The sequence below is a fragment of the Barbus barbus genome, assembly GCF_936440315.1.
Source record: "Barbus barbus genome assembly, chromosome: 20".
In the NCBI taxonomy this organism is placed as follows: Eukaryota; Metazoa; Chordata; class Actinopteri; order Cypriniformes; family Cyprinidae; genus Barbus; species Barbus barbus.
Window position 1 is genome coordinate 8373419 of NC_136748.1, and position 23071 is coordinate 8396489.

At 35.8% G+C, this 23071-nt stretch overlaps 3 protein-coding genes across 4 annotated transcripts in view; 2 read left to right on the forward strand and 1 right to left on the reverse strand.

Moving 5' to 3' along the window:
* LOC306886689 (charged multivesicular body protein 3-like) overlaps positions 1–2916 on the forward strand; it is a 4189-nt gene extending 1273 nt beyond the window's left edge. The window contains exons 5-6 of the mRNA XM_079443996.1: positions 1–88; positions 866–2916. The exon at positions 1–88 is cut by the window's left edge and continues 27 nt beyond it. Coding sequence (XP_079300122.1) covers positions 1–88; positions 866–1011 — 234 coding nt within the window. The 3' untranslated portion in view covers positions 1012–2916. The remainder of the gene's footprint in view (positions 89–865) is intronic.
* On the forward strand, positions 2816–12020 carry LOC306886691 (receptor expression-enhancing protein 1-like). Of its 2 annotated transcripts, XM_079444000.1 has the most exons (8): positions 2816–2916; positions 5027–5099; positions 5181–5257; positions 5391–5511; positions 6029–6142; positions 6931–7093; positions 8558–8823; positions 11794–12020. In XM_079444000.1, the coding sequence occupies exons 1-8, from the start codon at positions 2885–2887 to the stop codon at positions 11869–11871; spliced, it is 924 nt and encodes a 307-aa protein (XP_079300126.1). In that variant the 5' UTR covers positions 2816–2884; the 3' UTR covers positions 11872–12020. The 2 variants fall into 2 exon arrangements, with proteins under 2 accessions (XP_079300126.1, XP_079300125.1); XM_079443999.1 differs by lacking the exon at positions 8558–8823 and having other exon boundaries at positions 11794–11937.
* Positions 12021–14214: 2194 nt separating this feature from the next.
* On the reverse strand, positions 14215–16647 carry LOC306886692 (large ribosomal subunit protein bL35m-like; the record flags this gene model as incomplete). Its single annotated transcript, XM_079444001.1, has 4 exons — positions 14215–14714; positions 14861–15005; positions 16143–16293; positions 16593–16647. 4 exons carry the CDS (start codon positions 16645–16647, stop codon positions 14526–14528), a joined length of 540 nt encoding a protein of 179 aa, XP_079300127.1. The 3' UTR covers positions 14215–14525.
* Positions 16648–23071: the final 6424 nt, after the last annotated feature.

Consider the following 23071-nt stretch of genomic DNA (forward strand, 5'->3'; position numbering starts at 1 on the left):
GATACACTGGAAGGGATGGATGATGAGGAGGAAATGGAGGAAGCAGCAGAGGCTGAGGTTGACAAGATCCTCTTCGAGATTACAGCCGGTAAGAAACCACATAACCATCACCCACACTATCAAAAAGTGATTAAAATGAGGTAAAAACTTGTCAGTTGGGTAACAGGAAGTTACCAGTAGAAAAACTAATAAATCTAATGGAACATTTCATGACATTATACTGTTACATTTACACTTTTGGAAGTGAAAAAGAATTTGAAATTCCCAGAATTCAATGTGTGAAAGTTCATATTTGATGGTTTTTATTAGTAGTTATGTACATTCGGGGTTTTTTGTTACATCTTGTATAGTTAAATATTTAATGTGTTATTTTAGTGTTATGTATTTAACTCAGCTTCTGGATAAGAAACTTATTTTGATTCTACATGTGGCTTTATCATAACCACCTGCACTAATAAAAAAAAAACTATTTTCACCCAGAAATTGCTTGTAAATTTCACAAATAATTACAAAGAAGCGGCAGGTAGCACATTAATAAGACATTCAATTTTTAAGTAAAAAGACTGAAATAGTATTTTCTTATAAAAACATACTCTAATAATCAATTTATTTACTTTTAGTGCTTCAGTAAGTTGATATATTAATATTATATCGGTTAATTAAATATACGTTTTTATGTTGGTGGTGTTGTTTTTTGGACTGTATATTAAGTTCAGTTCATAAAGCCTGAAATGTTAGTAAACACATCTGCAATTTTTGTTGTTGTTTGTTTTTTTTCATCTCACTTCCTACTGCACAAAGCATTTCATCATTATGCACTCATGACGTGAACCAAAGATGAAACTATTGCTTTTTTTATTAACAGGTGCACTTGGAAAAGCTCCCAGCAAAGTCACAGATGCCCTGCCTGATCCGGTGCCGATTGGAGCCACGGCAGCCTCAGAAGGGGAAGAAGAAGAAGAGGAAGATATCGAGGAGATGCAGTCCAGGCTAGCAGCGCTGAGGAGCTAAAAGACCTGTGTTTTTTACCCTTCAGCTCTATAGGCATAGACAACATATCTCACTTCCTCTGTAGCTTTTCTTACCCATGAAGACACTTTGGCACATTAAATTTAGCACTAAATTCGGACTTAACGTAAAATATATGGATAGTGGATATTGAAATAATAATGAACTCTATATGACATGCAATAAAGAACAGTGAAGTCAGATATTTAGTTGTTATATGGTAGCAGGTGGATGGCTTTTTTTCAAATCATTAACTTTTTACTGAAGCCCATTTTATTTCTAGATATTCTGACTCCACTGATTTGAATCTATGCCTATAGTTAAGCAGCTTGTCCAAGAATCTGTTGTGCAGTGGTGTCACATCGGTGTCGGTCAAATCGTTCTGTCTTTGTTGTCGAATTTGCAGTTTTATCTCAAGCCTTATTTAGGCTAAGGTTCTTTCCTATATCTGGTAAATTTGTTTTTATCCTATATCTGGTAAATTTGTTTTTATCCTATATCTGGTCAATTTGTCCTGAGTAGGACAAATTCATGGAAGCCATTACTTGTAAATCTTGTACAAATACTGAAGATAAAAATACATCTGTTTGCATTGTTATTTTGTAAGTAAAGTTGTTGGCAAGTTATAAAACAGGCTTTTTTTTTTTTTATAACTGACTGGCTTTTACACAGACTTCAACGAGCTGATCGCATTTCTGTCTTTGTTTCTGCTACTTTTGGACTTTTGTTATGGTTTATATGCACATATATCTTTGTATGTTATTAATTATGAGTATTTGTTTATTTAGCCTTTGCTTTTAGATGACTAAAATGCTTACAGAACAGATGTTCCCTGATGATGGAAATAGCTGACAATTTATGTTACAGTTTCTTTTATGTTATATTTTAAGTTGAATATTTGAATATTGGTCAGCTGAATAGTCAGTTTGCTCCAATTCTGTTATGTCTATGAAACCACAAGTCTTTGTGCATTCTGGCTTTATAATTAGTTTTGGCATGACCAATTAATATTTGCTTATTTGGCATAAATTGTGCACTCTGGAGTGACAAGTACATGGATTTTGTACAGGCTCAATTATAATCTCCTGAATTAACCAAATTGATTATTCTGCTTCATTTCAGATCTTCGCTGTTGTAGAAAAACTGCACAAAACTGTTTTGTATATTGAAAAAATATGTTGATAACACTAATAAAATTTTACAGGCTAAAGGAGTACATTTCACAAAACTGATGAAACCAATGTTGTAAACCGTTCATACCAGTCATAATTCAGCATAGCTTTAGGGTTTTTACAGTAACAATAATATACCAACTGTGTTATTATCTACTGCCCTAGCAGGATCTTTTGGGATTCTCAGAGGGTTATTTTACTCACCTCAGTCTCTCCTCTTGACTTCCTCTCTGTCCACTCATCAACACCTTTGTGAAGGAAACCTGATCTTTTGAGTCTTTTGACTGAATCTAGGTCACTTCTCTATAGAAGCTCTGTTTATTTCACAGCTTAAATAAACGGGTTGAGTATTATAACCATATGAGTGTGATTCAAACCGAGTGCTTTTGCAGCTTGTTGTCAGAAGATTATTTAAAAGAGTTAATTTGTTCTGTACAGTTTTGATACCAGAAACCTTATGAGCTTCCTACCCAGGCAGCATCTTTAGACATCATTAGCGTTTGAGGCACGTGCTGTCTGGATAGGCAGCTCGCTAGGTTTTTAAACCACTTCAATTGCTTATGGGTCGTATATTATTTTTGTCCATTATCTATAACCCACATGTTCCGCCAGAGCGCCTGCGCTAACGCGTCTGTCAGTCGATAAATGCCGACTACAGTCTCGAAGGAAACTCCTCCTGTAGACAACACGCCGCTCTCAGCGCAATGGTCTCCTGGATTATTTCTAGGCTTGTGGTGTAAGTCTTTATTCTGCTCTTGTAAAGCGTTTGCATTGGGTTGCATGAAGATTCAGTGCGTAATCTTTATATGTATACATGTTATTTTTTAATGCGAAAACGCATTTCTAGGGCACCTCTTAATTCTAGGCAGATTGAAATCACATATGGTTATGTATCAGTCCTGGTTAGTCTTTTGGTTATTTTGTTTACATGTTGAAAGGCTATTACAAAGGTTACCTTAGGGTACTGTACACTCGCAAGCTAATGGATATCGATGGTTCTCCAAAATAAGAATCTGACACCAAGTGACACGGTGAATTATGTAGGATATAGCTCAGCTTTTGAAGCAATTCATTTTATGTAACACTTTTAATCTTGAATTTAGAGGAAATGCACAATGTAGGGTGTTAATATTGAGTCACAGTAGAGCAGGTCTTTGTTGTGTCATAAAGACAATGGGATTCAAGATTCATTGTCCCTATTTTATTTAATTGACGAGTGCATTTTGATGTATTCCTTTTACATTGTTTTAATGCTTCATCAGTCAATCCTCTTGCTATGCGTGCAAAATCTCTAAATAGCCGTTCAATTCATTTCAGATCACAATATCCGATGACATTGCACATTTGCCAACACTTGTGCTGTAAACTAGCAATGTGAAGAGTCTAAAAATAGACAAGGAACCTGTGTTTCGTTTGGGGTGTGCAGTGGGCTCTATATAGTCGGAAATGCCTTGTTTTGTGGTGTCTGCTGGCTCTGGATTGGGTTTGTGGGTCGGGTCAGAGGTGCAGCTGTTGCTGGGCTGGAGAAAGAGGGGGTACTGGAATAGTGCTAACCTCAAATGCTTAAACACAGGTGCAGGGCACTTCTTTTGGTTGTCTAGCACTTTCTAATCACCCATTTAACCCATACAGCAGTTCTGATCTTTTCTTTGCGCCCTTGACCAGCGTGCACTTGTCGGGTCTATTTTTATCAAGCATGCAGAATGTAAACCTGGAACATAAACGGGGTTGTGCTGATATGTAGCCTGTTTTCGTGGGACACTGGCGTTACAATAGGCAAGAACTGGAAAAAATAATATCCTGGGCTGATTTCAGGCCTACTAAAGGGCCGTTATCTCAAATATCAATAATGGAAAGGGAGTGGAGCGGTTTCCTTTCAGGGAAGTGGTGGGCCTAGATGGGAATTATTAGTGGCCTTTGTTATGTCATTTTGTAATACTGAAATCATATAAAACCTGTCCATAATTTCTGTGACAAATAAACCCTAACTTTAACTGTTTTCTGAAGAGATTTGTGTATATGCGCAGGTGTGCTGCTAAAAAGCATTTGCTGTATTTTGTGGTGGTGAGACTGGGTTACTTTTTATTCCAGTGAATATTTTCTCAAAATAAGTGTGTTATTAAATGTCAGTAACCCACTGGTATTGGCCAGAAAAAAAAAATTCAAATCAGTTAAATGGCATAAGTTCATTTAAATCAACTCTATAGCTGGGCATGTGGGGTATATACACTATTTGGGGTAAGTTGTCACAGATGGAACTTGCTGTATATTTACACTGATCTGTGAACAAAATACATTTACCCCCGGTTTCACAGACAAGGCTTAAGCCTAGTCCCAGACTAAAATCTAAGTCTGAGCTGTTTCAACTGAAAGAAACTTGCTCTGACTGATCTTAAAATATAACAGTGCCTTTATTTTGTCTCAAAATGCACACCAGTAATGTTTTTTCTAAGGCACGTTTATAAAAATGACTTAAATGTCCTAATTGAACTATGGTCTAATCCTGGCTTAGTCTAAACCCTGTCTGTGAAACCAGGCCTTGATATTTCAAATTACAATGACATATTAAGTAATCAATAAATGAAATGTGACAAAACTGCTTAAATGTATTATAAGCTATTTTTAAGAGTATTTACTTCTGTTTATTGACTATTCTATGTATTATTATGTATGTATTCTATGTACAACTAAAAGGCAACATACTGTTGTTTGGCCAACAGAAATGATAATTAAATACAACATATAAAACTCATGTCAAATACACTTCTTCTGAAAAAAATACTTTTGACCTATTTCAGTTGTTTTCTGCTTATTTATCATAAGCATGATTGTTGCATTTCTTACAGGCTCATATTTGGTACCCTTTACCCGGCGTACTCCTCATATAAAGCTGTTAAATCAAAAGATGTGAGAGAATATGTAAGTACAGCTCTGATATATTTCTATTTTATGATATATAGCTCATTAACCTTATTGTTTATTTGCTTAACTTTCAAACAGGTGAAATGGATGATGTACTGGATAATATTTGCACTTTTTACTACAGTTGAAGTGATTACTGATATCTTTTTGTGCTGGTGAGTACAACGTGCCATTGCTTTCATCATATCCTTTTGTTAGGAGTTACTCATATTTTTATTTCTGCTGATGCATGTAGGCGGTAACCAGCATGACATATGAGTGTATGATTGTCTTTTATTGCTTTTGAAGGCTCCCATTCTACTATGAACTCAAAATCGCCTTTGTGGTGTGGTTACTTTCCCCGTACACAAAGGGATCCAGTGTGCTGTATAGGAAATTTGTCCACCCTACACTGTCCTCTAAGGAGAAGGTACAGTATTTGATGTGATTTTTCCTTTGTGATGATCTATTTATTTTTATCCTGCCTAGGCTGAAAAAATATTCAAAGACATTATTGAGCTTTCACTAATGCACAGCCTAATACATATCCTAATATTTTAGGATACATATACATATCCTAATATTAAATATTAAACAAACTAGCAAACATCATCCTTAACAGCTGTGAATAATCTCAGTTTACCAGTGTTTTATAATGCTAAGAAACTGAATTTGAAAAGGTCCTGTAACCTTTTTGAGTTGATTTCCCTGGTTGTCTGAGGATGAGAGGTGTTAAGGAAATGGTACTGTTATTTTCCACAGTCTTTCCTCTGCTTTTTATTCTTAGAGCAGGAAATTCGTCAGGAGGACACACTAAGGGCAAATGGATATGTCAAACACAAAACACTGATAACAAAGAGAAAACAAAAACTCATAGAATGCTGCTGATCTGAAAGTGTATAACAGAATACAGCTGCTGTGAAATGTTCTTTATGACTCTTTCTTAGGACATCGATGAATACCTTTGCCAAGCAAAAGATAAAAGCTACGACACCCTGGTGCATTTTGGAAGGAAAGGCCTGAATGTTGCGGCAACGGCTGCAGTAATGGCTGCCTCTAAGGTAGTCATCTAATACTGTTAGAGGAAATGGCACGTACCATGAAAATGGTACAAAGGCTGTCACTCTGTTACTCAAATCTGTTACCAAAATGACCAAAATCTTATAGATTTGAGTGGTTTAATTTTTGTCTAGCATTAAACAATAAATAAACATAAGTGTATACATGAATAAAATATAAACAAACAAATAAATAAAATGGTAACAGCGATGCAAATTTAGCCTAAATTAAGCTATGTCTCAGCAAAGCCTAGCTACTTTGGGGCAAAATGGCTTTGGGACAATATTGGTTTGTAGATATAAATTAGAGAAAAATATTTATTTGATGTTTTCGTCTTACAATAAATCTGGTAAGAGTGTTGAATAGTCGAGCATGACAAAACAGGATTCCGCATCTATAATAAACTGAATAGCAATTAAAAAGATGTCAAAATTATTGAATTTAATTGTTTAGGCTTGATATATTTATCCTGTATTTCTAACTCCAAAGTACATGGGCTTTATTGCTTAAAAGTATCATTTTGATATATCACTTTTGGGTGTAGTTTAACATATCCCATATTGACTGGTTGTTGTTTATTTTAGATAATATGTGTTTCTTTTGAAGTTAATATTTACTATATTTATGCCTTATTATAATTTAAGCAGATGGCATAAACAAAACATACTTCCACGTCTTCAGGCTAATTTTTATAAACAAAACAGATTGTTGATGATAGTCTAAAACACAGCATGACAGTATTTAGACCATCTTAAGGAGTTCCATCTGACTGTCCATGTTCTCGATCCAGGGTCAGGGCGTTCTCTCCGAGCGACTCCGCAGCTTCAGCATGCAGGACCTGTCATCTTTCCAGGCAGAGGGCCAGGCAAGTTCTGTAACTACTCAACCTGCAGCCGCGCAGCACAGAACACATACCATGATGCGCAGCAAATCAGAGACTGGTTACAACAAGGGTAAGCAAGCCAAGCCGAATGATCAGTGCTGTATTTCTCTTAACCCTTTGAAGAAGATCAGAATTCTGCTAATCCTGTTTGGTATCCAAAGCAATTAATTCTTAACTTGAGTGTTGTATTTGTAGCCCTGCCAGTGTCCTGGGTAAATGTTTGATTAGGAAATTGTTTATTATTCTCTAGTCTTTACCTATTGCACATTACTGTGATTCAGTGAAAGGATCATAGAGAAGCATGTATTTCTCTTAACGAATAGTTCACCCGAAAAATAAAAAGAAAGATTCTTTCTATATATATATATTTTGCAGGATGTTCCTGCTGCTCCTTTCCATACAATTCAAGTGCACGACAACGGGTTGTTCAAAAATGCTTCAAAATGTTGTAGAAAAGGACCCACACAAATTGTCTGCAGCATTCCAAGTGGTCTGTAGTCATGCGGTGGCTTAAGGAACAGAATGAAATCGTCACTCCCACTCTAGCTCTCAAATCTCATTTACGTCTGCACACACTTACATATGGCAAATCAGGGCAAATTGCACCATCACTGATGTTAAATGGAAAAAACTGTTTTTATTGTGTGTGTGTGTGTGTGTGTTTTATTCACTTCCTATTCACTTGAGATAAATGCAAAAGAGCTGGTTGGAAATTCATTTTTGTTCCTCAGATAAAGGAAAGTCAAATGAGTTTGGAATTTTTCTTCCACTATATTTTATGTTTCTGCCAGCCATTTATGAATACATTATCAAATAACAAGATGTGAGGCCTATTCACACCAGGAATAGTAACCGTGATGATAACTATAAAGTTTTAATAAACAGTCTAATGCTATAATAATACCAAAGTCCACAATAAAGGGATAAAGTACAATAAAGTTACAAAGAAACAATGATGAGGGAATGACTTTTTAGAGCAATTTTAGATTCAGCCGATGAATGCTAAATACATTGACAGCCTATCAAAATCCATCCTACTGTACAGAGCTTGAGCTTTAATAAGTGGAATACAATATAACTTCAGCGTATAACAGAACATTATCATCCGTTGGCGTGGACTCTAATATAGTTATCATTATAGTTTGAATTATGGGCCTCTTTTATAATTTCCCCTAGTACAAGAAGTGATTAACTAGGGTTAAACAGGTCTTTCCTATTCCACTTACACGTGTGAAAGCACACTTTAGGAATGACTAAATGTATCAGATTCTCATTCCTGAGGAGAAAGAAGTTGTTTTCCCCTGCACCAATCATTTTTAGCAGCATTGTCCTTCACACAGTGTCAAAACTAACTATAGTAACTAAACAGTTACTGTCATTCAGCATTACATGATTTTTGAGTCTTCCATAATGACATCTATAATGGATAACACATTAAAACACTCGGCTCAGTATTCAAATATATTCAGAGGAGAGAGAGTAGGTGCAGTTGGAGTCACAATTTGTGTTTTGATGTGCTATTGTAATGGTACAGGCTATGATTTTGACATGACCGAATATGAGATGTTGAACTTGGAGCAATACGCCCCCATTGAGCCTCCTGGTCGGCTGACACCTACCCCGGCCCCATCCCAACCCACTCTGCCTCAGCCTGAGCCCATGACTCCGCTGCTTTCCCCTCCTGAGTCCTTCCAGGAGAAATCCACATCCCAACCCGTAGCCTCAGAGGAGCCCGAGGAGAAGGAGGAATTTGCCTCGTCTGCTTCAGTCCAATTCAGATTTAAGAGGCGTGCCCCTGAGGTACCCCTGTTTTCTGATGGTTAGCGGTTGACTTGCCTGGCTGCAGTGAGCTAACTGTTAGCTTGTTGTGACTAACCCGCTTAAATCACTAACCAATGCTGCTGTTTACCGGCTAGAGTCAGCTGAGTGAGTCTCTGAGTGAGTTACACTCTCACCTCCGGTCACGACTAGCGTTCGGTTATGATGAGTCATAGGAGAGACGTGAAAGATGATACAAGACTCTTTGATGGATGAGAGACATTGTTACACAAGTGTATGTGATTATAAGATAAATATAAGGCTTATTCTCCCAAAAGGTCAGGTTTGAAAATGCTAGCAACTTAGCTGACAAGTTTTTGTTATTGAATATCTTTTTGTTATTGTCTCTTATTATTGATCCTTTCTGCTGGTAAAAGGCTCTTTATAGTGGAAAAAAGGTTATTTGGATTATTAAAAGAGTGTTAGAGTAATGTTTGATCTATAAACCTTTATTTTTATTATGTCTTACTGTTTAAAACTGTTTATTGCATCAGAATTAGTACAAATCATGAGAATTGCGTGGTTTGCTTGCAGATTTAGTCACAGCAAACAGTCCAAATGACTGCGTGAAAGAAAACAGGCTGTATTATACTATTATTTGAGCAGAATATCTAGTGCAGGGCTGTCCAAACTCGGTCCTGGAGCGCCGGTTTCCTGCAGAGTTTAGCTCCATCTTGCCTCAACACACCTGCATGGAAGCTTCTAGTATGCCTAGTAAGAGCTTGATTAGCTGCTTCAGGTGTGTTTGATTAGGGTTGGAGCTAAACTCTGCAGGACACCGGCCCTCCAGGACCGAGTTTGGACAGCCCTGATCTAGTGCATGTGCATATGGTTGCCAGGTTGGGAAGTTTAAGTAAACCACTGGGTAGAAGATTTATCGATTTAAAAGAAAAGTTAGTTTCAGGAGAAATAATAAATAGTATTCTGCATATTGCATATGATTATGCTTAATAAATAGAGAGAAGCAAGATTAAATCATGATTAAAATCATGGTGCAGCCCTGTCTTGATTCTTCTGTTTTCCTGTTTATCTCTGTAAAGATGCTTTGTCACTATCTGTATTGTATAAAGTGCTGTAGAAATAGAGACTTGACTTGACCACCCCCTTGCAGTGGACCATATTTTGTTGTGGTGGTGGTACTGTTATTTCTCCAGAAGCTGTCAGCTGACCAGGAATTAAATGGGATGGGATTTCATTTGTAGATGTTGGTCAGAGTAGCCCTGCCCTGTAAAAGAACTGAGTTTGCTGCTTACAAGATTTGTCTGATGTGAGCCATGCCTTGAACAAAACAAAAACTCAGTGCACCTAAGATTAAGATTTGTTGACTTGCATAATGCTGGAAGAGCTACACAGGCATCTCTCAAAGCCATGATGTTCATCACTTTACTGTAATTGTCTATAAATGGAGAAAGTTCATCGCTGTAAGAATGGCTGCAAGAATGCCATAATGTCATACTTTGATTCATTTCAACATTCCTGTAGTTAAGATCATGCTGCTGCCTTTTACAGATACAGTATATGGAAGGACAAGAGTAGCATCTAAACACAACTCTGACGTAAATCTTCTCTTGTAGGAGCACTTACAGGACTCACAATTCTAACTTTCTTTCTTGTAATTGTGATTTTATATCTGAATACTTAGACTTTTTCTTGTATCTGTGATTTTATTTCTCGTTATTGCGTATTTATTTTTCACAGTAATGAGCTTTTTCACATTTCTTGTAATGACTTACAATGACTTTATATTCCGCAATGACTTTACTTGTAATTGTGAATAGATTTTGTAATTGCAGTTTAAATCTCACAAGTGCAAATTTGTTTAACAATCTTTCTTTGATATTTAAACTTTTTAATTCCTGTCATTTTGATTATATCCCACAATTTTGACTTTATTTCTTGTAATTGTGACTTTGCTATATAATTGCATCTTTCTTGTAATTTCAACTTTAATTCTTGTAATTGTGACTATATCCCCCAATTTTGACCTTATTTCTTGTAATTGCAACTCTGTTATATAATTGCATCTTTCTTGTACATGCAACTTTAATTCTTGTAATTGTGACTATGTCCCCCAATTTTGACTTTATTTCTTGTAATTGCAACTTTGTTTCTCAATTGCAACATCTTTATTGTAATTTTGACTTAAATTCTTGTAATTGTGACTTTATTTCTTGTAATTGTGATTTTTGTCTCACAATTGCCATTTAATTTCTCTTAATCTCATAATCACTCAATATTAGCTTTATATCTCACAATCACTTTATTTAGATTTTAAAGATCTATAAATAAACTTCACAATTACCTTATTTTTTACTCGGATACTATGTCTACACTGGCCTGGACTGTTGTCGCATCACAAAAGCTTGAGACTGTCTACACTAAACGCATCAAAGCGAAAGTTCCAGATGCATTTTTTCCTGTTGTCGGTAGTAGCGCAAGTGTGTAGAGTACGTAAGAAATAAAACGGGGCATTAATTTACTGTCTGTTTCTCATCCAATGTGGAGAGTATAATTGATTATAATGGGTTTACTTTCATTTTGTTGCATCGCTTGTGTCTGATGTAGACACTATGTGAGAAATAGGCTTCCACAGATTGATAATACTTAATGTTTCATTTTGTTTTGCTTTGCTTTTTTTGCTTTGTTTTGTGTGTACATCATTTTATTATTTTATGAACCAAATCTAGTGGACCAGTTTAACCCTTGACCATACCACAAATACAACACACCTAACTGACTAAAAACAGGCCTTTGTACACAGAGTTTGTCTTTGCTTAGACGGACACATCACAGAAATATACATGCCCTTGCTCATATTGACCTGATCATGTGATCATGTTTATTTGTGAGCAGTAAACATGAAGTGTGCATCGCTCTCTAATTTGACCTGCTGCTTCACTGATTTATTCGTTCATTTGATTTGTTCTCACATATCTCTTCTTTCTCTCTCAGCCTCCTCCTAGAACCCTAAGACCCGTCACCCGATCCAGATCAAAAAACGCCTTCCCTTCGGACACTGAAGCCATGTGACTGTTCATATGCTCCGAGAGCGCTTTAGCTATCCTAACCTTTCGCTTCTGATCTTTGACACTCAAGGGGGAGGGGATTCATTTAGGTAACACGTTCGTGTACATACTGCTGCTCTGAGACTCTTTGGGGGTTATTAAAGTTGTTTTGTATATATTTATGGTATGTTTGAGTGTAGACTGTTTGATGTCTTGGTATAATTTTGGGAGAAACAAACGCATGCATGTCCCTCTGGTCACCCAACCATAATCACTGTACACAGTCATAATACTTACCATATTTTATTTTTAGGGGGACTACACTCATTTTGGGTCGCCCAAAGCCCCATTCACAACTACTGAGTAGCAAGGTGTTTCCAGCTCAGCCTTTCTTAGAACAGTAGTTCTTAGTGAAAAAGTACTGCACTGATGATGATAGGTGTGTTTGATTGCGTTTATTTCATGATTTACGTATCAACAAATCCAAAGGATCATCTGTGCAGAGGGAGTTTTTAATAAAAGCTTGTAGTTGAACCGAAAAAGGTATTAATCACAATGCCTGACGTGATTTAAAATAGATGGACAAAGTGCAATGGATTTTACAATTTTGTGAACTTTCAATAGTTCAGCTATAAAGCTATATATTATAATATATATATATAAAGTTAATGAATAACCATCTTATTATCTTGTCATTAAACACAAAAAGGTAATAGGTTGAAATTTGTTTATGGCCATTCTTTCTTTACTTCATTGATTATTAAGCATGTACAGTATTTTTATCATTTCAAAACTCCACACCGATTGATCAACATGGAATTTCATGTATTTTGAAGTAATTTAAACATAATATTTTCTGTTATTTCCTAGCTGGCTTCTTAAACGTCTTCAGTTGCTTATTGTTGCATGTATTCACATTGACAGTTTGAATGTGTCTCACTTTTTTGGCCTCCACTTTCTGAACGTGTTCAGTATTAAAGTACCTTATCAGAGTTGAGCAGGCATTAGTGGTGATTTGGTACAAGTCAGTGTAGTCGTTTTACTTTTGTAGCAGTCACACAATTAGTCATATGAGGAGAAACAAATGTCTGAAAACACTGTGCAATTACACTAGCATGCATCACTGAGAAACTCAAGAGTTTGTTCTTGTATCATTCCTGTGTTGCAGTAACTATCAAAACACAGCTGAATCCTAGAACATTCTATATTTAGAAAGCTTTTCACAATGTGTTTTACTGTGAAAACGATGACAATCCTAATCTCATAAACACGCTTTGTCCAATTACAGATTTTCTGTATTTGAGATCTTGTAGCTGGTTAAATGGTTCTATCAAACTTCACTGACAAAGTATCTGGCTCAGGAACTGTTTTTGTCATTTTATCACAATTTAGACTTGTGATTATATTATCTATAATGTAAACTAAAAAAGTCATTGGAATAGTGATAATCTGGTTGGCTTTCTTTTCCTTGGCTTTGTGTTTCCAGTATTCTCAGCAAGATAAAAATGCAGCATTTTCTCTATAATGGTATGACTTTGAAGTGCTCTGTATGGAACCATCTTTGGCCTTCTACAGCATATAAAAACATCTGACTGTTGCTTCTTTGAATATTCAGGTCATTAATGGCGCAACCTTTGAAATATAACACCATGTGAAAAAGTTTAGTTGTGGATTTTGGTGTTCTGTCTATCAGCTATTTATGAACCTATTTTATTAATATCAACAAAATGGTGTAAAATATGAATCTCGTGGACTACCATCTGGATTGTCAATTTTTGAATATAAGACATATATGCATGCTTAATCATGTGTTTTTAAATTCAGGGACTTAAGTAGAGGCTGCGCCTTCAAAGACTAGAAAAGTCCTGGCTATCTGTTAAAACCATTTGAAACTGGACGGTCATGTATTTTTGAGTTGTTTGTGCCAGGTTGTTCAGATTAGGAGTGTCAAAATGTCTTTTCACGATTCTCTTAAAAGATAACGGCTTGCAGCATCTCCATAAAAAAAGTATTTCCATATTCCACAGCTGTCATGTCTGGCAGGCCAGAATGTACTGTATCTCATTGTTCAAGTCCGTTACTGAATAAATCATGAGTAATTAAGACAGAAGTTGATGTTAAAGAGTGAAGTGATCTCAGTTAAAAAAAGAAATGTATTGGCATTCAGCAATTAAAAGGTGAATGTGAAACAAGTCTTGTGAGTTATTTAATCTGCAAAATACAATATTAACTTTTATTTCCATCCATTATCTAGTCTAAATAATAGTTACAAATAAAACAATTGTAGATTTCATTATAATTAATTATATATTTTTCTAAAATAAATTAGTTTTAGTTGGACTCAAAGACAGCGGAACCACAAAAAATGAATGTTTATATAATCAGTTAATTCACTTTAATAAATTTATTAAATTAATTTCTGATATCAATCTAAAACACTACAGTTGCGAACCACTTTATTAAAATGCTTATATTCCTAAAAGAACCAAATATTCCTGCCATATTTACGCAAAACCATGTCTCCAACAATGTGTGGACTTTGAAATAATAATTTATAAAACTGTAACAATTGAAAGAATTTATTTGGGTGCATTTACACATGAATCCTCAACATTTTGAAATAGTGAATTTATACACACTTCATGTCTCGTGAACAGAATAAAGTTATAAAGGAGGGTTTTACACCTTCAGGTTCACTCTATCATGGTATTTCTGGTACGGGTCATTGAGGTACCAGTTTCTTCTTTTCCAATAGGGTGTTGTCATTTTGTCCAGCAATTTACATTGAGTTTTATTACAGAATACATGTTCTCTGAGGCGTTTCTTGCGGGCTGCTGACTTCTTCCACAGCTTTTTCTTATAGCCTGCCTAAAAAAAACAACAGTATTATTGAACACACGAAGACTGAGTTTCAGTTCAGGTGTGTAGGCTGTATTTAATTACCAGACTGGGTTTTGAACATGATGCCAAATAATTGTATGATATCTCTGAATAGCATGCGAGCAGGAAATTACCTTTCTCCTCACCCACAGGCCACAGTGTAGCCTGAGAAACCGTTGAACAACCGACTTCACAGACTTCCTCTTGCCTTTCCTCAGACTGTAGTATGTTAAGCTCCTGACCGGCTGGAGCATCAATGACGGGATGAGGGGCGTTACTCTGCAGAACAGAAAAGTTCACCATTAGAAAATAAGCAAATCTTCAGTCATAACATACAATACAGTGTTTGCCAACAAAGCAGTCAAGGCTTTTAAAGCAGAGGTGCCCAACTTCATTCCTGGAGAGCCACTTCCCTCCTCCAAACCTATAACCAAACAAGTAAATCAAGGTCTAAGGGTTACTAGACAGCTACAGGCAGATGAGTTTTTAATCAAGGTTGAAGCAAAACTCTGCAGGACTATGGCTCTTCAAGTTGGCCATCACTACTTAGAGCATGTAGTATTTGGTGAGAAAATAGCATTAGCTGAGGCTTTGAGCTTGTGCGATACTGCTTTTATCCACCTTATTTTTGAAGTAACATTGATTGAAGTAAGTTATTTTTAACATTAAAGAATAACATTGCAGTAACAAATAATGAAGCTCTCTGCACTACCAGTGTGTCCAATTACCACAATAAATTAATATTGCCAAATTTACATTGCAAAGCATTTCTGAAATGGCATTTAGCCGTCTTACAACACAGACTGTCTAATGCTGCTCAGAGGCCCTCCAGGACAGAAGTTGCCCATTCCTGGTGTAGAGACTAATATAGTTATCTTTAATATGGTCATCGTTTTTGATGTGAAAGGGCCTTTAAAAAGTTTTTTCCACAATAATGTTTCTGTTATGTTATAGTTGTGATGTGGACTTCCCTATTCTGATTGAATTAGAATGATTATTAAAACTTAATTGTTATCAACATTGGTGTAAAGGGATAATAAACCCATAAATTAAAATTGTCATCATTTACTCACCCTCAAGTTGTTCCAAACCTGTAGGAGTTTCTTTCTTCTGTTGAGCATAAAAGATCTTCTGACAGTCGATAGCCATTGACTTCCATAGTATTTTTGTCCATACTGTAGTAGTCTATGGGTAGTCAACTGCTTGGTTCCCAACAGTCTTCAAAATATCTTCTTTTGAGCTCCACAGAAGAAAGAAACTCGTCCAGGGCTGGAACAACTTGAGAGTGAGTAAATGACGACACAATTTTCATTTTGGGGTGAACTACTTTAATGGTTGTACAGTTGTGTATAAAGACACAAACAGAATAATATAGATTTAAACAAACAGCAAATGTGTGGCTAGAGAAGGTTTTACTGATTGAGCAGGCCAGTCTGTTGAAGAGGAGCAGCAGGCAGTGGTCTGGAGACATGTCTCTGCACTACAGCTGAGAAACCAGCCGTCTGTGTGAGTCTGACCGCAGGAGAGAGACGGTCTCTGCCTAAAACCGACAGGGCTCTCAGCAAACCTGACCAACAAAGAACAAAGAACTCTAGTTTACAGGAATACAATACATAATGATAAAACACAGCAGTGTACAGACTTTTTGTGTTGTCTAATACTACATTTTACAGTAGCATGACCCATAAATGTAATGCATCGCATTTTTCACATTCTACCACAATGATATAATCGACTCCACAAACGTCCTTTACACACTGTAGCGGACATAGGAAACTTTAATTGCGTATTCCCATGCACACCGACTTTAAGAGCCTATAGAATCTCGTATTCTGGCCATAAAACTGAAACATGCACATTTCATACCCGACAAACCCCTCGTCAAGGTGGCCGCCATCTTTAACGCCACTGACTGACGCATCAACTACAGTGGCCTGTTAGGACAAACAGAACGCGTTGAGAAAAGGGTCATTCCTGTTATACAGTGACTTTTCTGTCGCTATGATTTACTTATATTTTCTCTAAAATAGTCACATATTTATAAGAAATTGCTTAAATTATACATATTAGGTCTACTTTATCACAAAAAATATTTAGTTTGTTTTTTACACACATTTTTATTGATACATGCGCTCAGTTTTATCATGTATCAAAGTAATCAACGTCCACTAGAAATATAAACCATGAAATGATAAAAACCTCAAAATATTTTTAAATTATGTTATGGACTAGGCTAAACATCTAATCATATATATATATAAATCATGTGAAACTATATATATATAGATTTTTTTTTTTTTTTCAATTTTCTTGATTTACTGTGTCCCTAAAGTCATCTTCCACCCTGTTAGTATGTACTCCCTTACTGTATGTAAGTCTTTTAAATGTTCTGCTTGTCACACTCGTAAAGTTACACCCTGTTAGGCTGTATGTGACCCTGGAGCACAAAACCAGTCTTAAGTCGCTGGGGTATATTTGTAGCAATAGCTAAAAATACACTGTATGGGTCAAAATTATTGATTTTTATTTTATGCCAAAAATCATTAGGATATTAAGTAAAGATCATGTTGCATGAAGATATTTAGTGAATTTCCTATCGTAGATTTTCAAATAGTTGCATCTCAGCCAAATATTGTCTGATCCTAACAAATCAATGGAAAGCTTATTTATTCAGCTTTCAGATGATACATAAATCTCAATTTCGAAAAATTTACACAAGACTGCTTTTTGTGGTCCAGGGTCACATATTATGGAGAATGTTTGTCCGATCCAAAAACAAAAAACATCTGTAGTTATAAAAGTGATGTTCATCTGTAGAAGGTTAGAGAGCTAAATGTTGATCACTCAAAAAACTACAGCTAATTTAGCTCAGATTGGGTGCAAATTCTAACAGAATAACTAGTATTTATTGTATACTGCAAATGAATCTACCTCCATAAATCTTTTGAGTGGTAATGTACATGGATACAATTGTATTTATGTACACTAAGTTTTAGATCAGCAAGAATTTTACTGTTTTTAAAAGAAGTCTCTTCTGCTCACCAAGCCTGTGGCTATATTTGATCAAAAATACAGCAAAAACAGTAATATTGTGAAATATTTTTACAGTTTAAAATAACTGTTTTCTATTTGAATACAATTTAAAAGGCAATTTATTTCTGTTGGCTAACCTGAATACCACAGTCTTCAGTGTTACATGATCCTACAGAAATCATTCTAATATGCTGACTTGTTGATATCAATGTTGAAAGCAGCGTACAATTGTTTTTTCAGGATTATTTGATGAATAGAAAGTTCAAAAGAAAAGCATTTATCTGAAATAGAAAGCTTTTGCAACATTATAAATGTCTATACTGTCACTTTTGATCACTTTAACGCATCCGTGCTGAATAAAAGTATTAATTTCTTGCAAAAAAAGAAAAGAAAAATGCATTTTTACTGACCCCAAAACTTTTGAACGGTAGTGATAGTTACAAAAGCTTTCTATTTCCGATAAATGCTGGTCTTTTGAACTTTATATTCATCAAATAATGCTGAAAAAACAATTGTGCAAAACAGTTTTCAACACTGATAATAATAATAATAATAAAAAATGTACTAGTCTTTAAAGGCACAGCCTCTACTTTAAAAGGGTCAAAATTGCTGGCCTTCCTCAAGCGAGTATTTCACATAATCGAGTTAATCCAAAAAAGTGTGACCCTATGGCTGAGGAACACTATGGGATTTGTGCAACAGCTCACTTTAATCACAGAGCTAGTTTGAGGATTTTTTCATATCATTCACACTGATGTTAAAAGAACATTTCTGAAAAAAGTATGAATGTTATTCTCCCCTGAAAAAGTGGTGTTTGTCAAGACGTTATATGGATAAGATGTAATTATGCGTATGAGTTTTATGCAGTCACTGGGTTTTTTAGTTTTTTTGGGGGGTGATAACCAGGGCATTGCTATATGTAACAAGATGTTCAGAGAGGTTGTTTATAGTGTTGTAATTTCGGTTGTCAAAAGGAGTCAAAAGAATGCATCCCCAGAATCCCCAACGTCAACCAAAGCAACTTTAAATGCTGCTTTTAAACTATACATTTAATCAGTTCAAGCACTTGAGAGTCAAATGCTAATATCATACTCTACTGCCTGCGGTGAAAGGCAGTGATATGAGCTAATAAGAAAGTTTGTAACCAGGCTGTTTTGGGGCACCATTGACTTCCATAGTAGGAAGAAAAAAAATAAAATAAAATAAAATATATATATATATATATATATATATATATACACTATGGAAGTCAACGGTGCCCCAAAACTGCTCTGTTTCCCACATTCTTCAGAATATCTTCCTTTGTGTTCAGCAGAACAAAGACATTAAGTAAAAAAAAAAAGTTGTGACGTATTGTCAAGTATGGTGACCCATACTCGAAATTGGTGCTCTGCGTTTAACCCATCCAAGTGCACACACACAGCAGTGAGTAGTGAACAAATGCGCATACACACACACACACACACACACACACCGTGAACACACACCCGGAGCAGTGGGCAGCCATTTATGCTGCAGCGCCCGGGGAGCAGTTGGGGGTTTGGTGCCTTGCTCAAGCACCTCAGTCGTGGTATTGAGGGTGGAGAGAGCGCTGGACATTCGGACATTCACTCCCCCCACCTACAATCCCTGCCGGCCGGGGACTCGAACCCGCAACCTTTCGATTACGAGTCCAACTCTCTAACCATTAGGCCACGACTTCACCATACATTCATACAGGTTTGGAAATACTAAATGACAGAATTGACAGAGTAGATGACAAGATTTTCGTTTTTGGGTGAAATATCCCTTTAACTTAAAACTAACAAATTAATCTGAGTTCTGTCTACTTACTTAAATTGAAGAAACTCGTTGCCTTGAAAACAGTAAGCAACCACAACTTATTGTAGGTGTAATTACAATTCACTTGTGCCTGATTTGATGTAATCCAATTTTATTAACTTCTTTAAAATGTAAAATTGTAGGCTACTAATACAGTTCTCAAAAATACTCAACTCACCCATGTTTTATATATATATATATATATATCCCTTTATACAATAAATATGGTCAAAGCAGCTTCACATTGTTAAACAGGAAAATAATGTGTAGATATATCATCTGTAGACTCATCTTGCTAGATTTGTCTGCTGCTTTTGATACAGTCAACCATCAGATCCTCTTGTCAACCCTATTGAGAAAGGGCTTCTCAGGAACCGCACTCCAGTGGTTTGAGTCTTACCTCTTTGATAGGTCCTTCAAAGTATCTTGGAGAGGTGAGGTATCCAAGTCGCAACATCTAGCTACTGGGGTGCCTCAGGGCTCAGTTCTTGGACCACTTCTCTTTTCTGTCTACATGGCATCACTAGGTTCTGTCATTCAGAAACATGGTTTTTCATATCACTGCTATGCTGATGACACTCAACTCTATCTCTCATTCCATCCTGATGATCCGACGATAGCTACTCGCATCTCTGCGTGTCTAACAGACATTTCTTGCTGGATGATGGACCATCACCTTCAACTTAACCTAGCTAAGACAGAACTGCTTGTAATTTCAGCAAACCCATCGCTTCATCACAATCTCAGCTTCCAGTTAGGCTCATCTACCATAACTCCTTCAAAAACAGCCAGAAACCTTGGTGTTGTGATTGATGATAAGCTGAATTTCTCAGACCACATTGTTAAAACTGCCCGGTCCTGCAGATTTGCATTATACAATATTAAGAAGATCAGGCCGTTTCTCTCGGAACATGCAACACAACTCCTTGTTCAGGCTCTTGTTCTGTCCAGACTTGACTATTGCAATGCTCTCTTGGCAGGTCTTCCAGCCAATTCTGTTAAACCTCTACAATTAATCCAAAATGCCGCTGCAAGATTAATCTTTAATGAGCCGAAAAGAACGCACGTCACGCCTCTGTTCATCAATTTGCACTGGCTACCAATAGCTGCTCGCATTAAATTCAAGGCATTAATGTTTGCCTACAGAACCACCACTGGCTCTGCACCCCTTTACCTAAATTCATTACTTCAGACTTATATGCCCTCTAGAAGCTTGCGTTCTTCAAGTGAACGACGCATTATTGTACCATCCCAAAGACACACAAAAACACTTTCACAGACTTTTTCATGAACTGTTCCCATCTGGTGGAATGACCTGCCCAACTCGATCCGAGCAGCCGAATCCTTACCCATCTTCAAGAAACGGCTAAAAACTCATCTGTTCCATCTTTACTTGACCCTCTAACTCTAGCACTAGCTATTCTAATTGTATTTTATCTGTCTTTTTATTAAAAAATGACAATAATAATAATAATTATCTGTACTGCGTTAGGCTAACCAAGACTTGTAATAGCACTTGCACGTTGTTGCTCTTTTGTTGGTTTTGATTGCTTCTTATGTCCTCATTTGTAAGTCGCTTTGGATAAAAGCGTCTGCTAAATGACTAAATAAATAAATAAATAAAATAAATAAATATATAGTATAGTAATATACATGCCTTGTATAACATTTCAAACTAAAAGTGGCCTGTAAGGAGATATTTCATATTTCAACCAATTCCAGCAGATTTTAGTCTGACAATAGCCTGTTTGGAAAAATCCAACTAAAATGATGTAGCTTTTTATACATGGCCGAGCAACACTTTAACTCATGAATTTAAGAATAAAAGGCTACCGTCAGGAATTATATTAGTGGCTCTTTAAAATGCAAACGTTGGTCATCTGTGTCACTCCTAGAAGAGTCCTCGCTGTCCAGAGTGTGTCTTCACCCGTATAGCACGCTGTTTATTAAACCACTGCTTATTAAAATGATGAATTTAGTATTATATCAGCCTGATCCTATCACTTGATCCTTCTCCCCAATTGACAAGACAAGAGTGACACCAGAAAATAAATATTCATTATTTTGCTAAGCTAAAAAATATGTAATTATTTTAGACAAATGATTGCACAAAAAAAAAAGTTTTAGATATTGCACTAAATAATATGATTTGTTTTCATTTTTTTTATTAATAATTAATGACCTCTTGGGTGATATTACTATATCTGATACTAAATTAAATTGTCTAAGCTTTCATTTTTGGTACACAATATTGTTGCTATCCATTATACATTATATTGTGTCACAAAATATTGTAATACCCCTGCATCGTTTAGAATGTTGAACAATTGTATCAATATATATGTGTATATTCTATATCCCACGATCCAACGGAGGATAAGAGGTACGGAGAATGGATCAGATTTTATAGGGAAAGACTAGTTAAATGTTTATCCAGGTCACCTCTGATTTTTGAACTAATCAATCATGTTAACAACTTTACAGACTTGTTGTGAATTTCACTGACACTGTAGTAGGGTCGCTTTGTGAACACATCTAAATGGTTAATTATAGATATAGTTAGACAGAAACTCACCTGTTCCCTACTCATATTGGTCTGAAAAGGTAAAGAGGTGTTTCAGGTCTCGGGAGACTAGCGTAAATTGACCTACAGCGCCATCTGCTGTTTTGGAAAAGAAAGTTGCTCAATTGCACATGTGAGAAAATCAGCCTGTCGCATTTGTGAGAAAATCAAGCCAAGTTTCCCCATAAAAAGGCAAATGAGTCTCACAGCTGTAACACACATTACATATATTTGTCCATACCTCTGCATTTTCTCTCAAAGAGTTTTGTATTTGCAAACCACTTTGCGTTTGTTTGAAAGTCGAGTTTTTCTTTGCAAAACACTGGATTTGTTTGATGAATATTGGCACAAATATAAAATAAAATCGCTCCATATGCCTCTCTCTCTCTCGATGTTGATTGGTTGACGAGAATCGCATCTTTTAAAATGTCATGACTCAGACTTTTTTTTTTTTTTTTTTGGTAATAACTTAGCCTATATAATAAACATATTTCTTGAGGTTCACTTTGATGTTAACAAAACAAACCCTCAAACCTCATTCTGACCCTCTGTCCGAAAATATCAGTTTTTAAAGGCCACTGTTATTATGATTGTCTAAGGTTTGCATGCAGCTGTTGTCAGATTCAATACAGTTGGATTATTATTAGCCTACTAACATTTTACATAACATTTATGCATTTTATCACTAGTTGAAGTCAGTGGTTCTCAAAGTTTGGTACAGAGGAATCACTAAATTAAATATAAATTAATATTAAAACACAATACATTTTAATTTAATCTTTATTTGAATAAAGTGCTTTTTTTACATTTAAGTACAGTTTTTATTTAACTTTTTTATATTTAAGTAAAACTGCCTATTTTCTTTAACTGTGCAGAGCTGATCTCATTGCATAAAATAACAGAATAAAAATGTATTACAGTAGAATTG

What these genes read in the sequence shown, in the direction of transcription:
- LOC306886691 (XM_079444000.1), top strand. Translation starts at nt 2,885, where the DNA reads ATGGTCTCCTGGATTATTTCTAGGCTTGTGGT. An exon ending in ATTATTTCTAGGCTTGTGGT is followed by an intron (nt 2,917 to 5,026) that starts GTAAGTCTTTAT and finishes CATTTCTTACAG; the next exon opens with GCTCATATTTGGTACCCTTT. An exon ending in TTAAGAGGCGTGCCCCTGAG is followed by an intron (nt 8,824 to 11,793) that starts GTACCCCTGTTT and finishes TTTCTCTCTCAG; the next exon opens with CCTCCTCCTAGAACCCTAAG.